The sequence below is a fragment of the Periplaneta americana genome, chromosome 3, assembly GCF_040183065.1.
Source record: "Periplaneta americana isolate PAMFEO1 chromosome 3, P.americana_PAMFEO1_priV1, whole genome shotgun sequence".
NCBI classification, from domain to species: domain Eukaryota; kingdom Metazoa; phylum Arthropoda; class Insecta; order Blattodea; family Blattidae; genus Periplaneta; species Periplaneta americana.
Genome location: NC_091119.1, coordinates 95666353 through 95681517, shown reverse-complemented (window position 1 = coordinate 95681517; position 15165 = coordinate 95666353). Strand labels below are relative to the sequence as shown.

Here is a 15165-nt window from a genome sequence, read left to right as displayed (position 1 = left end):
ACCAAAATGTCATCTATGTGTGTTGATGAATTTGGGTAAAACAAGCTTCTGTATACTACAATTTAGCGACACATCAAAGTCTTATTGTAACATAACCTCACATTACAATGAGAAAGAAATTTGGAGGTGGCATGACGTAAAAAAGTCATCCCACAATCGTATTACTCTATGTACTCTTCAGGTACTCTGCCATCTAGTGTTTGTTATTGCAAGCTCATTGCTCGACACTAGCGACGCATAGCGTCCGTTATTTTCCAGTTGCGTCTAAATTTAATATAAGCTTGGTCAATCTGTTTTATATATGATCTAGGCTATAAGTAAGGACGGTAACCGTGTTCTGAAGTTTATCCTAAAATATATTCTTCTTTATTAAATCTCAAAACAGTTTTCGTTCTCAACTTTAGCCTAAAATGTTGACGCAGATAGGTTATGTTAACATGGTAAATTCTCTTCACATAAAAATAACACAGTTTTATTTATTATTCCTGCCACATTATGCAACACATAAATGGAACTTATGCACATATTACATTGAATAAAAATTTAATTGTATTATTTATTTGTTCCCTACTATACTGGGTTGTAATGAATTGTATTTATCTAATCTACCAGATTAACACACAACTGTACATACACTAATTTCATAGGAGGGACTGTGGTAAATTTTGTACCTACAAGTAAGGAAGGTAGATGTGCTAAATTAAAATCACAATATAAATAATTCTTCTTTATTAAATCTCAAAATAGCTTCCATTCCAAACTTAAAATGTTGATGCAACCAGGTTATGTTAACATGTAAAACTCCGTTCACATTAAAATAACACAGTTTTGTAATTATTTCTGCAACATATTATGCAATAAGAAGTGTGAAGGGGTCTTATACACACATTACACTAAATAAAATTGAGCGCCGACACGCTATAAAGTAATAGATTTCACTCAGCCCCGTATACTCAAATAGAAGAGCCCGACTCATCGAGTGACGTCACACAACCAGCATTACGGCCTGGTCTAGATCACGATGGCAGTGGCAAGGAACCTACCCTCGAAATCCAGCAAGCTAGCCATCCACGGAGCCACCAGAGCACATTCTTCACGGTGAGTGACCACGCAGGCGACCCATCCGCGCAGCCACCTTGGAATCCATCACAGAAACACGCACCGTCTGAACCGGGCTTTAGTGTGCACTCAAATGTAGATTGCTTGACGGTTGTTAGCCCACTTTGAGGTCTGTGGATATAGAGGGAAAAATTGGATCGGTGTCGGGTAGAGTTCCCGGGTAGCTCAGTTGGAGAGCGTTGGTACGTTTAACCAAAGGTCCCGGGTTCGATACCCGGCCCCGGAACAATTTTTCCCTCGAAATTATTCAAATTAACTTTACAGGGAGTTATTCCTGAAAGCTTAATTTGTATTTAAAAAGTGTTACATTTCACAAAAAAAAAAAAAAAAAAAAAAATTGTGGTGAAACGTTTAGGTGAAAATTTCTACACTTACAATTTGCCAGAAAGTGTAGGATTAAGCGCAGTGTATTCACAATCAGCTCTTCCCACACCTTCCACCTCAGTATCACAGCTGTCAGCAATACACCCATATTCCGCAGAAGAAGGTGACGACGAGGAAATGCTATTTTTCTCCGCATATGTGTGTTTTTCTTATTTTTATTTAGTGATATTTATGATTAATTTTTAGCGACATTTCTGGGGATTTCTGAACAAATTATGGAGAGATTTAGCTACTTTTTGTTGAAAAGTTAGCGAGATTGTAGGGCAAGTGTTGACAACAGTGCAGTTTGGGAAGTGCGATATCAGGAGATACACACTGATACACGACGCCGGGCTCGGGAATACCAGGAACCTGAAAGTCATACATGTTAAACCAATGAAGTATGTTTAGGCGTGCATAATTCGTTAAATTGTATTTGATCATTATCCTCTTACAATGAAAAGAATTAATATTTTGCTGGTACGAGCATTCACTGATTGAAGTTCGTTATTGTGTATGAACATGTTTTCGTTCGTGCTATACGACATTATTTGATTTTGTATTTGAAGGTGACATTGTCACTTTCAGGTTATGTTAATTTTGTACAGTACGCGTGTTATATGTTAATTTACATTACTTCCACATAGGATGAGGCGGCTGGGTAGCTCAGTTGGTAGAGTAACTGATTACTGACTGAAAGGGCATGGGTTTAATTTTGGGTGGTGACGAATTTTTTCTCGTTGCCAAAACTTTCAAAAAGATCTCAAGGTTCATTCAGCCTCCTATGAAATTGAGTATCGGGTCCTTCCTGGGGGCAAAAAGCGGTCGGAGCATGGTGTCGACCACACCATCAGAGTTTATTGAGGAAGTCAAGAAACTAAGGAAGCATGGAGCTCTCCCTTCATGTCCCACTCTCCCCCAAGTGCACGCCTTTTTTGTACCCTTAACCGCGTAATAAAGAATGAACGTCATGTGAGATTATTTTATATTCAAAGTTTATTTTGGTCGTATTAGTCAGAGCTACTATAGAGAATTTATATTTTAATTACAGATCTCCTTACGCAATTATACGAGATTACCGGCACGCCAACTGATTACTTGTGATCTTTCAAGAAGCTTGTCACACACTGAACGTTTCCCACCCACTTACCGAAGTTTTGGCACATTATCGACAATGAGCAGAACTGGTGGAAGCAAAGATGAAATGATAGAGAAGGAAAAAAGTAGGTATAGCCTGTTTACAGTATAACATACGCAGTAGGCTTGTATTAAATCACAATTCATTGAATGTCCAGTATGGGTATATCATAAGATCGGAAAGTAAAAGTAAATTTATATTGGAAGATTGACTTTCCTATATGTGTACCTTCTTGTTCTTTTCCTCCCTTTGTTTATTTTCTTAATATAAATGTAATGTGGGGGGGGGGGGAAAGAACGTTTGCCCTCAAATTATCCAACAAAGTATTTCACTGTAAACATTTAATTTCAGATAAATTTCTGTCAATGCCATTAGAGCAGAAGCGCTCACTCTACAAAGCACCATACGTGTTGCTACAGGCAGTTCAGACGTGGGAGGATTACTTCGCGAAAGCCAAAGAACGCCTTCGGAAACAGTGTGAGTTGTGTTAATAGGCCTAGTTTCTTGTTGTTCTGAAGAAACAACGAATAAATTGTACTTATGAAGATTGAATTGTCTAAATACAAGGCCATCTTTTGGTGAAAAGCATCCATGGACTGAAGAAAATTAAATGCTTTTCTTTTTATATTTCCTTCTATGCCCTTCAATCAGCCTGTAGGCCTATTTTAAACAAATTTGTCGAGTACCTAATTATTATATAGCATATTGCTAGATTACTTGCATTATAAGAACAAATAATCTGCTATACCTATGCCTCGCCAACAATAATGATTTGAAATCATAGTAGATCTATGCTTATGACATGCTGGTGTAATTGGTGCTTGTTAATATTATGATGGCTTATATAATGAAAACTATCCGTTTATTTTTGTTATAACCTTTTCGATGTTAATATGTTTTGCTCACTTTTGACTATAACTCAGACAATCCCTAATCCCTGCTGAATTTTATTAATTTTGAGTACTAAAGCATGTACCTATTGAAAATATTAAGATTTTTCTCCCTAAATATCATTACCACTTCTAGTCTGAAAATCTTGGTAACAACTTTTCGTATAGCAATATTTGTTCGTGATTCACTAGGCTATTCACTTTCTTCAACCAGTCCACATAAACGTGTTCTTCAGAACTGCTACGAGAATTTATGGGCCCATATGCAATATTATGCACGGGCCCCACTTGAAACAGTTTTAATCAGTACAACTTATTACCAGCTATTCTGAATAATGAAGAAGTAAACTGATGTAAAGGCACTCATTTGAATAGACTATATAGGCTATTTTTGATTTCATATAGTAAATATTTTAGTATTTCTTTCAGGAAACATATGTATTTTCAAAAGCTCACAGCAAGATTTTAGGATCATTCAGTAAATTAAATATAAACATCTAGGGCCAAGGCCAACCAGCCAACTGCTCATGTTCATATTTCTCAGCAGAAGTGAATGATCATCCACTCAGTCCCCCCCCCCCCCCAAGAGCTGAATTTTGAAACCGGATATTGCTACCTATTGTAGCTACCCGAATTCATCGTAATCATAGTCGAATAACATAGAAAAACCTCCAACTCAATGTATACTTTCGAGAGGCTATGTTAAACCCAAGCCAATGATGGCAAAAATCGGAACTGCATTTCGTGTTACACAGTCCCATCAGTATTACAGGTATCCAGTATACAAACAGTATTATGATTAGTATTTTTCATATTACTCCCCAAAGGAGCATAATGATTTATCAGTTCAAATTAAATGTTTAACCACAATATGCATACTACATAAATGGTTTTTGGTTTGACATATGAATGTGAATGTAATGGTTGAGCATTAAACTGAAAAGTATTGACAACACATTCCCTCTCCTTCCTGATCTGTTCACATCAGTGGACTGTGTCTTTAATATTCAAATTGAGAAATTGAGAAACAAAGTCTTATTTTATTTGAGAAATTAAAATGAATTCCAAACAATGATTTTTGGAGGAGCTATAAAAATCCTGAACGGAAACTCAAAACACAATCTGGCTTCTTCCAGGATATTTGTAAATTACAAAGTAAATACAATAAGCTTATATAATATAATAGATAATATAGAAAAGCTTCTACCCAGTACACCCACTCTCTCAGCCTGAAATTAAATGTGAAAATGATCTGATACAATACATCACTGCAAAACGTGACCTCAACCAATCAGTATTAAAATCATTAGCTGTTGAAACCATATGTACAAGATATCCAAAATCTTCAGATTTATACAGATGGATCTCTGCTTAATAAACACAGTAATGCTGGAGCAGGAATCTACAGTGACATTTTTAGCTTTTACATATCTCTTGAAACACTGTCCACTGATTATGATGTGAATTAGAAGCTATCAATACAGCCCTGAAACAGCTTTTTCATCACATACATAAATTTAAGAAAGTGATTATAAATAGTGATAGTAGTGATAAATACTTAGTGATTGTAAATCTGGATTCCAAGTAGTAACATCAAATCCTCCAGAAAACAAACGAGTAAGAGAAATTCTTTCTGCTTTTAAAATTCTACAAGGGCTTCGTAATGAGGTAGTTTTTCAATGGATATCCTCAGTAGTAGGAAATGAGAAGGCTGACTTCCTGGCCAAAAAAGGAACAAACATCAAACTCACAATAATATAATCTCTTTTCATGCCTCAAAAATCAGGATCAAACACATAGTCCAATCTTTTTGTAAACAGGAATTCCTGAAGGAAAGCGAAGGCAAACTTTGGAACATTTTACTAGGCAGTGATAACATCCCAGATTTACCATGAAAAGTCGGCCTCGGTAGCATACTTGGTATAGCGCTGGCCTTCAATGCTCGAGGTTGCGGGTTCGATCCTGGCCCAGATCGATGGCATGTAAGTGTGTTTAAATGCGACAGGCTTATGTCAGTAGATTTACTGGCATGTAAAAGAACTTCTGCAGGACAAAATTCCGGTACACCGGCGATGCTGATATAACCTCTGCAGTTGCGTCGTTAAACCATAACGTTTTTTTACCACGAAAAAAGGCTGTTACTATATTTCGCTTAACAACCGGACATGATTGTATCGCCTCTCATCTACATCGAATTAATATCTACCAGCATCCACATTGCACCCTCTGTAGAAATCAGAACATCATGGATAAAGAACATTTGCTACAGTGGCCAGCAATAAAGAAAATAAATGCCGATTTACCATCGCAGCTCACCAAATACTATTGGGACACCTGCAGGAAAATGGAAGAAATCCAAGATCCCTAGTATTGGTCAACAACAACAAATTCAAATGTAACAGATTTGCCAACATCTAATCACTGGCCAATTGAACAAATGTGGCTAATATAGTTACTTTGTCTTTGACTGAAATTGTAAATCAGCTATACAAAAAGACGATTTTATAGTTCAGTAATAATATCAATTATATTAAACTGACATATCCTGTAAATAATTGGTATTCATAATACCTATCTGTTTAAAATTGTCAGATTGGCAACACTTGTAACCAATTTTTTCCCATAATTTCCTTCGGAACACAGCTACCACATTCCGAGTCAATGCAGCAAACTAAAGAACTTCTATGAGGACACAACTTCCATCATAAGAGTTAAAATTCCCTAATCATGATGCTCGGTGGACATTGGTTCTATATACTGACTAAAATTTTACGAGAAAATTTCTTTTCTCATGAGGACTCGAACCATTGGTCATTCTATGTGATTCCAGACATGATGCCTTAGACTACAATGCTAGGGCGTGAGACTTAATATAAATAACATAGAGAAAAACTGTGCATTGCTGTAAGTCGTCACTGTTAATTTCAGCATTGAAAGATGTCATTGTGAACATTCAACATTAGCATAACAGTAGATTCACCGCTTAAAAAATTATAATTATATACATAACTCATTATTACTAAACATACAACTTTGAACTTAAAAGACAATGCCAACATACACTTTTTTATGTTGATATGTACAAATTTTTATCTACATTTTGGTGAAGAATTTTTTCGAATAATTTCGAGGGAAAAATTGTTTCGGGGCCGGATATCGAACCCGGGACCTTTGGTTAAATGTACCAACACTCTATCAACTGAGCTACCCGGGAACTCTACCAGACACCGATCCAATTTTTCCCTCTATATCCACAGACTTCAAATTGTGCTGACAACTATCAAGCAACCAACATTGAGTGCACACTAACTCTGTGTGACTTAAATTGTGGTTTTCTGTTAACGAACAGTGATGTGTATTATGCAAATCAATCTTTCAGATATAACTCCCTGTAAAGTTGATTTGAATAATTTCGAGGGAGTTATACCTGAAAGTTTGATTTGCAAGAATTTTTTTATTATTTTCACAGAATTGTAGAGAATATTCTAGTGTCTGTGGAAATAAACTGTCCAGATTGAATTAATCTTCACAGCATTCATGCTGTTGTATGCACCAGTCATATTCACTTCATTGTCATATTCTACTCTAAAAAATCTTGTAATTCTTTAGTGATTAGATTGTCAGTGTCTCATCCAGTTTTTATTGTGCTTTACAAAATTTAAAAATATCTCCACCACTTTAAATGAATCTAATGAAGTTTAAACAGTGGCGGTTCGTGCCTAAAATGACGAGGGATTCACTACTTTTATGATATTACATAATTTTCCAATAATTAACAAAATTAAAAAATACTACAGTTCTTTAAAGTAGATAATTGCCTTAAAATGAGCTTGATGATCATCATCTTTGAAAGAACATAGCGATTTTTCCTTATGTTATCATTCTGTCTTCCAATATTCTGCCTGAAAGCTGAGCTAAGCTGTTGCCTAATTTCTGTTCTTCCAAATCTAGGCAAGCATTCTTATGAGCAATAGATTCCTCATGCTTCTTAATTTTCTGTGTCAAATGGCTTAAATCTGACACACTAGTGCATGTCCGGCTTGTAGCTTTACCCTTAGCAAATAGCAGGCACGGGAAACAAAGTAATTTATTTGTAGATTCACAACTGCAAATCCAGCTGTTTCTTTCATATTTTTTTACATTGAAAGTTCTGCAAAATGTCTTAGCTCAGCTTGTTTGTGCTTGCTTTAAATAGAGTTGAGGTAACGGCCTTCCACGCTTCTTTATTTTACACTTATCTTCCAAGATTAAAATTGAAAAATCTGTTTGTAAAAGATATTAAACACTATTCATTTTCTTTGGAAACGAACACTGGTCACACTCACAGATGAATATATTAAGACTAAAATACCAATAAAGACTAAAGTGATATTTAAAGGATTGTAAGGAACCATTAATAAATACAACAATCAATAACACACACGTACACGTGCTAAAAGTGTGATCTCAGCTACAGATTGGAGTTAATTCCGATTTGCATCACAAAGTCTTGTGCATGTTGGCTGTCTCACAATCACGTAACTACAGCTGTGCTGGTTCAAACACCAGTGCAACCACATGTTTGCCATGCAACATTTCTCCTTGCGTCTCGCCCCACATGTAAATCCAAAAATGGCTTGATGAGGTTCAGAAGAGAAATTGAACCTTGGAAACTTACAAGCATTTAGGTATTTGATCTCTGCGGTTCAAAGGTTTTCATACGACAAAAATACATCAGAGCTGCAAGTAAACTTATTAAAGATGAGCAAGAAACAAATAATGATAGTGTAAATTATAAATAAATTTATTTAAACAATTAAATTGCTTTTCCTGGGGATTCTCTGAACCATTGAACACATAGAACGCACCACCACTGAGTTTAAATCATATCTATCTTATAATCAGTCATCTGCTCTGTGTTTTTGGAATAACATCAGCCATTATTACAAAATACTTTGATTTTTCTCTTTCTGAGAGTAATGAACAACCCTGTAGCTGCAGGCCTTAATGGGCTCGTTTTGAGAACCTTCTGAAAGATAGTGAGTTTGAAATCTTTTGTTGTTGTAATTCTTGAACTTTAGCTGTGTGTTTTCTTAACAGCAGAACATATTGAGCAAGCAACTCAATAATTCTAAAAAAGAAGTTGCCATTGTTCACTGATTCTATTTTAGTTGAAGAATCCCCTAAATACGAAACCTCTCTTACCAAGAAATAATGTAACAGACAGAATTCTGTGAAATGAATCTTCCAATGCTTCAGAGGCAATTTGAGATCCTAATTGGGAATGATCCAAGATGAAGTCATCTTTCTACATTTCATGAACTTGCAGTTTATTATACCGGATGATTCTGTGGCTTTGTTACAAACTTTAGGATTGGTAGAGGAACCCATGTTCGGAAATATTCTGTCTGGTAGTGACAAGCCTTGATATGTGTAGTTAGTGTAGTCAGCTAGCATTCAATTCAAGACCATATGCATGTCAGCAAGTATTCTTAATGTGAATCTTCCCATGATAACAAGAAACTAAAGAAACTAGTGTTTAACCCAAATAAACCTAACGTCATACAAGAACAGCTATGTATAAACTATGTGGCCTGAACTCGTTGCCAGATGGCTATTTAATGTTCACTGTAAACAAGCTTCTGTATCTGTTTGCATGAACCATGTAATGTTTACAAAAATTACCATGAAAAAATTAAAATCATGGTTTATTTAATGATTTTTGCAACTGCCGAGTTTATCAGCATCGCTGGTTTGCCGGAATTTTGTCCTGCAGGAATGTTTACATGCTGACATGAGCCTGTCGCATTTAAGCACACTTAAATGCCATCGACCTGGGCTGGGATCATCACCATGAAGAAAACATAATGATTTATATTGCCATGGCTCTTCAGTGTTACCTAGACCAGTTAGCACACACACACATCACGTTCTATAATTCAACTGAAACCTTTCTGGACATGGTTCCTGTATAAAAGTTGTTCATAATGATCTCCTCTATCATTTCTAAAAGTTTGTAACAAAGTCACAGAACCACTCTGTTTAGCTAACCTTACACTATGAATTATCTTTTTTCTGCCTTTCATCAATAAGTAAAACATATTTGTGGGATTCAGAATTGTGACCAACACATGGGGAAAAAAGAGCACAGCAATTGATTTGTTTACACCACACTAATTAATCTTTAGGAACATATTTTAAATTCTTGAGTTCATCATCATCCATCATGAACTAGGTCTAATAGACTTGTGTTGGCCTCATCTGAAAGCCTGCAAAATCTGTATTTGACTTTTTTTTCCAGGGTCAGACGTTACTTGTCAAATGTCATTGTTGAAAATTGCATCGGGTAAGTTTGTTTCACTTTAATATTTTTGAGAAAGCACATCATCTTCACCCCTATCTGCTTGTCCTGATTCAAAGCTACTGTCACCAGAAACATTTTCTAAATAACCACAATCGTCACTATTCACTTCTGAAGTCTAACAATTCTCTATTTTTGAGAACCAGAAGAGGTGAACTGGAGCTTGTTTTATTTACCACACATTCACCATCAGCATTCAATTTTACATCGGCTTGAAACAAAGTTCTACTCTCTTTCTTAAAAATTAATTTTTTTCTTTATCTTCTTGCATTTCTCAGCTCCTTAGTTATGCTTATACTTGTTCATTGCCCAGTGAAACTAACGGATAGAATTTGCTACACATAAGTGTGTGCAATATATGATGAAACAAATATGCTGAAGAGAAACTTTTAAAACTATTGTTAGTTTGTAACAAACACATAGAATTGGAATATAACAATAGTACATATTGAGCATGTGCGAATCTATGCTACAGTATATTCTGGCATTGGGAGGGGGCGGTAGGTATAGTTGTAGTGTTCAGTTAATACCCAGTTGGCATCAAGAACGATGCGTTCCTCTCAAGAGATAAGATAATATACAGTATGTCTATAAATGATGTATTAGCATTTTTAATTGATGCCAAGCCAATATAAACTCCGCATGGGGTATATAATATTTTTATATCTTGAGTTGTGCTCAAATCATATAAGAATGTTCTTAGGAAATTAGTTACAATATGTAGCTAAGAAAAATTGTTCCTATCAAAATGTAATCAGAGTCACTTAAACTGACGGACCCTTATGCTCACAGGATCCTATGCATTTACCACCATTCTCTTCCCTTCTGGCGCCCTGGTGCTCTAACCGGAATAGGTATCACTATATTGGCAAATATCAATTTGAGGAAGCTTACTTTAAAATAAACATACTCAATATGAACAGAATTCTGTAATTTTATTTATCATTGAGTTGACCCGATTGAAAGATGTGAAAGATGTGAAAGATGCACCATGTGAAGTTTATGCAACTTAAATTAACATTTTATTAACATTTTATGTAACTATATTTGTCATTGGTACATTTTCACAGTTTGTTTCTTAGAATGTGCTAAGTTTTTTTTTTTTTTTTTTTTTTTTTTTTTTGCAGATTCTGGGACTCCAACAAGAAAGGACGAGTCAGGCAAGTCTTATGCTGTGAACCCAGAGCTGAATAAAAAAGTGTCCCTCTGGGCAGGCAACATCACACATCTGGAGATTGATGCTATTGTCAATGCTGCTAATTCACGTCTACTTGGAGGTGGAGGAGGTAACAGAAAAGTTGCAGGAAATCTGCATAGTTAGAAAAGGCAGATTGTGAGGGTATCAGCTTTGTCCTTTTTTTTTTGTTTTATAGTGGATGGTGCAATTCATGCAGCGGCCGGGCCTGCACTGAAGGCTGAATGTGCCACCCTGAATGGCTGTGTGGTTGGTGATGCCAAAATCACAGGGGGATACCTGCTGCCTGCCAAACGTAAGTTGTTGTGAAATACTGCATTGCTACAGGTTGTGTGTTAACTCGTGACTGTGACTGACTGCATATATGTTTCAGATGTAATCCACACTGTTGGGCCTCAAGATGGTAATGGGAATCATCTGGAGTCTTGTTACAAGACTTGCCTGCGTTTACTCACTAAACACCATCTGCGCAGTGTGGTGAGTGACTTGTTGGAGGAACAAAATTGCAAAAGTCTCTTTGCAATCCAGTTTCTGATAACATATTATACCATGTCTCTAAAGTCTCTTTACCATTACAATGAATCAATCAATCATAACTCTGAAACTACATTGACAAGGAACAGATGTTTTACAACTCTCAAACTTTTGTTTACATTCAGTGCACCTCAACATGTGCAGCATATCAACAGTGTGCATAGTTTCAATTATCCTTCTGTGCAGCGTAACAAGATCTTGAACAAGGGTTTGGCATGCACAATCCTTGATTACCCCCAAAGGAAATAATCCAGGGGGGGAAGAGTGATATCAGGAGAGCGTGGGGGCCAGGCAATTGGTCTGCCATGGCCTTTCTATCTCCCAGGGAAATGTCTGTTCAGAATATCCCAATCATTATTAGACCAATATGGGGGTGCTCCATTTTGGAAAATTATGGATGGCTGCAACTCCTTTATCTGTGGAAGTAGGTACTGTTAAGCATATCACAATATATATTATTCCTGTAATGTTATCCTCAGTATAAAAAAAAAAAAAAAAAAAAAAAAAAAAAAAAAAAAAAAAAAAAAGGACCTATCACCATATTTTGCATCACACACCACAGAATGCTACAGTACCTACTTTCAAGTGGAAAACTTGGAGTCATCCATAATTTTCTAACAAGACAGAGCACACCCACATTGGTCTAATGGAATATTCTGGAAAGACATTTCCTTGGGAGATGGATAGGTTGTGGTGGACCAATCGTCTGGTCCCTGCGCTCTCCTGCTATCACCTCTTTGGATTTTTTCCTTTGAGGGTACGTCAGATATTGTTTGTATAAGAACCCTATTCAGGATCTGTTACTCTTCACAGAAGGATAATAATTGAAGCTATGCAAACTGTTAATGTTGATATGCCGCAGCATGTATGAGTAGAAATGATATGATATATTTATTATCATCAGTCATCTTAGTGGAAGTGGCTCTTCTCATTTCTGTATTTAGTACCATCACAAAAACTATTATTTACTATTCATCTAACATCTTATCTTAGGTTAAAGTTCATTTCTTTATTTTATAAGTTCCAAGTTCTTAATTTTCTTTTATCACACTCCCACCTGTTTTTATATACTTACGATTTTTTAGTCCTTGTTAGCATTCCTAATCACGATTAAGTGTCTTTCACTATGGGTAGAAAATTTTCTTGACATCCTGATTATAACCAGAGGGCATATGTTCAGATGCAGTGAATGTAAACAAAACTTTTGAGAGATTTTGCAAAAAACTGCACTTCTCTATGTCACGTGGTTTCAGAGTTATGATCAACTGTAATGGTAACGAGACTTAGGGACTTTGCATTTGACCAGATAGAGAACATAAATGTAAAAATTAAAATAAGCTACATGCCTTTGTCCAGTATGAATGTTGATTATATCTAATAGAGCTGTTGGGCATGCTGCAGTCAATATATGAGTAGACAGAATGCCCAAACTATCTATGGCATTTGGAAATTTTCTTACCCTTGGTAAAAGTTTGCAATAGCAACACTGCACATCATCACTACTGCTTGAATGTTTCGTATGTTGCAGGCCTTTCCATGCATCTCAACAGGTATTTATGGTGAGTTTTGAATATAAAAACAGTGTGTCATTTTGTTTAATGTTTCCTTTGTAATGCTGTGTTTTTAATAAACGAACTTTGTATGCAGGCTTTCCCCCAGAAGGTGCTGCTCATATTGCCCTCAGGACAGTGAGAGAATTCCTGGAGAAAAATCCCCAGTCGGTAAGAAGTGTGGCATATGTTGTTTGGTGATGCACAGTTATATAGTTTATTGTTCTATCCCAATAACAGGAAGTTTTAAATTGTACAAGTTTTTCATCATATTCTCATTGACATTTTGTCAAAAAGGACGAAGAAGAAAAAGAAATCAATCATCAATAATGTACTATGAATTCAACCTTGTGGGACACCATCAGTTCAACAAGTAGTTTTTTGCCAAATTAGTGCTGTCTCTCTGAAATTGTGTGTCTTCTGTAGTAAAGTCTTTCACATTAGTTTATTTTAAATTATTTTTGCTGTAAAACAGTAAGATTTACCAAATTTCACTTCAGTTTTTGTATACTTAAATTATAAAATTAACTTCACAATTTCCTGCCATACAGGATCCTGGTATGTACCAAGTATTAATTATGTTTCAGCTTGGGAAAAATGTGACAATAATAACTAAGAACAAACTATTCTTTTATTTAAAATATATTTTCTTTTTAAATAAAAGCTTTCCTCCTTTGCCCCAAATAAATAAGCTAAAGCAGATACATGTCGTACAATATTTTTCTGATATAAACAAGAGACAAGAAGACAATTTTGATGAAATGTTTGTTCGAGAAGTTGATTAGAAAAAAGTGTGCACCTGTCAAATTAATTGCACTGATTTCTTTGTATTATTGGACTATGATTTTATTCTGTCAGCATTCTATAGTTTTCGTATTTCTTTGAGTGTGTCTCCTTTGTTCCTCAGGTTGATCGTGTCATCTTCTGTCTCTTTTTGCCAACTGACCTGAATATCTACGAAAACTTGATGCAAGTGTACTTCCCTGTGGAAGATCTGAAAACGAACTTGTGAGAAGCAAGACTGGAAGACGTGCTGCATTACTGATCTGTTCTTTTGACTTGTGAACTGAGGACTGAATGATCTTGGCATGAAAACGGAATGCACTGCTTTTCTGTGTTTTCTACAATGCATGTTATATTTAATGACTTAAAATTACGTATTTGTTTTCTTGAAGCTGTAGTTATGTGTTAACGAAGCAAGGCTGCTCAAAATATAATAACTTAATGATTGATGTACTTTCTGTAACTATATGTTAGTAATCTCATCAATTTGTAATACAGAATATGTATAAGATGTTAATGCTTTTATTTTGAAACCTTTTGTTTTATATACTATATTTTAAAATATACAATAGAATCCCTCTTATCCATTCATTAAGTAATAACAAAGCTGTACTTGAAAATATAATAAATTTGAGTCAATGATATTTATTTATAACAAGTGCAGCGAAGCGTACAGGTATGACTGATATAGAATAATTAAATTCTGTTGGCTAAATAGGACATGAAATTATACAACCATCTAATAACAGACTTCCATTTTACTCTGTAAAACAACTAATCAAAAGTAAATTCAGATCTACCTACAAAACAACGAAATTTGGATGAAGCAAAAGATAAAACCTGTGAAACTTTATTGACTAACCCCAAGATAATCCCCTCAAAGGTCACGTAAATCTGCTGTTGCGATGTTCAGGTTATGACTGTTTGTCAAGCCACCTGCATAGAATAGAAATTTTCCATATAGGAATATCTGCCTGTGTACTGTGTGATGCAAATGAGGAGACGAACATGGGACACATCAAAAGCTGTGCAGTATCGTTACAAGATAACATTGCCAGAAATACTAAGAGTGCAAGATGATGACTGATTTCATTGTCGAGTGTCTAGGCATTGAACCAACAACAAAGTATTGTAGGACTTTTTATTTTCCACCCTTAATCCCTATAAGGCCACTTAGGGAACGAAATCAGGGGGAAAACAGACAAATAAGTCTCAATGTTATTGTGTGTCCTAAAAAAATCCCACAATATCAA

General features: G+C 35.5%; 1 protein-coding gene across 5 annotated transcripts; it reads left to right on the top strand.

Annotated features, from left to right (window-relative positions):
- Positions 1 to 1468: 1468 nt before the first annotated feature.
- Positions 1469 to 14423, top strand: LOC138696272 (macro domain-containing protein CT2219-like). Of its 5 annotated transcripts, none has more exons than XM_069820987.1 (10): positions 1469 to 1606; positions 2534 to 2705; positions 2972 to 3097; positions 9791 to 9835; positions 10978 to 11136; positions 11224 to 11340; positions 11419 to 11522; positions 13108 to 13138; positions 13227 to 13300; positions 14037 to 14423. In XM_069820987.1, the coding sequence occupies exons 2-10, from the start codon at positions 2657 to 2659 to the stop codon at positions 14139 to 14141; spliced, it is 810 nt and encodes a 269-aa protein (XP_069677088.1). In that variant the 5' UTR covers positions 1469 to 1606; positions 2534 to 2656; the 3' UTR covers positions 14142 to 14423. The 5 variants fall into 5 exon arrangements, with proteins under 5 accessions (XP_069677088.1, XP_069677087.1, XP_069677089.1 ...); XM_069820986.1 differs by lacking the exon at positions 1469 to 1606 and adding an exon at positions 1729 to 1883; XM_069820984.1 differs by lacking the exon at positions 1469 to 1606 and adding an exon at positions 1805 to 1962.
- The last annotated feature ends 742 nt before the right edge of the window (positions 14424 to 15165 follow it).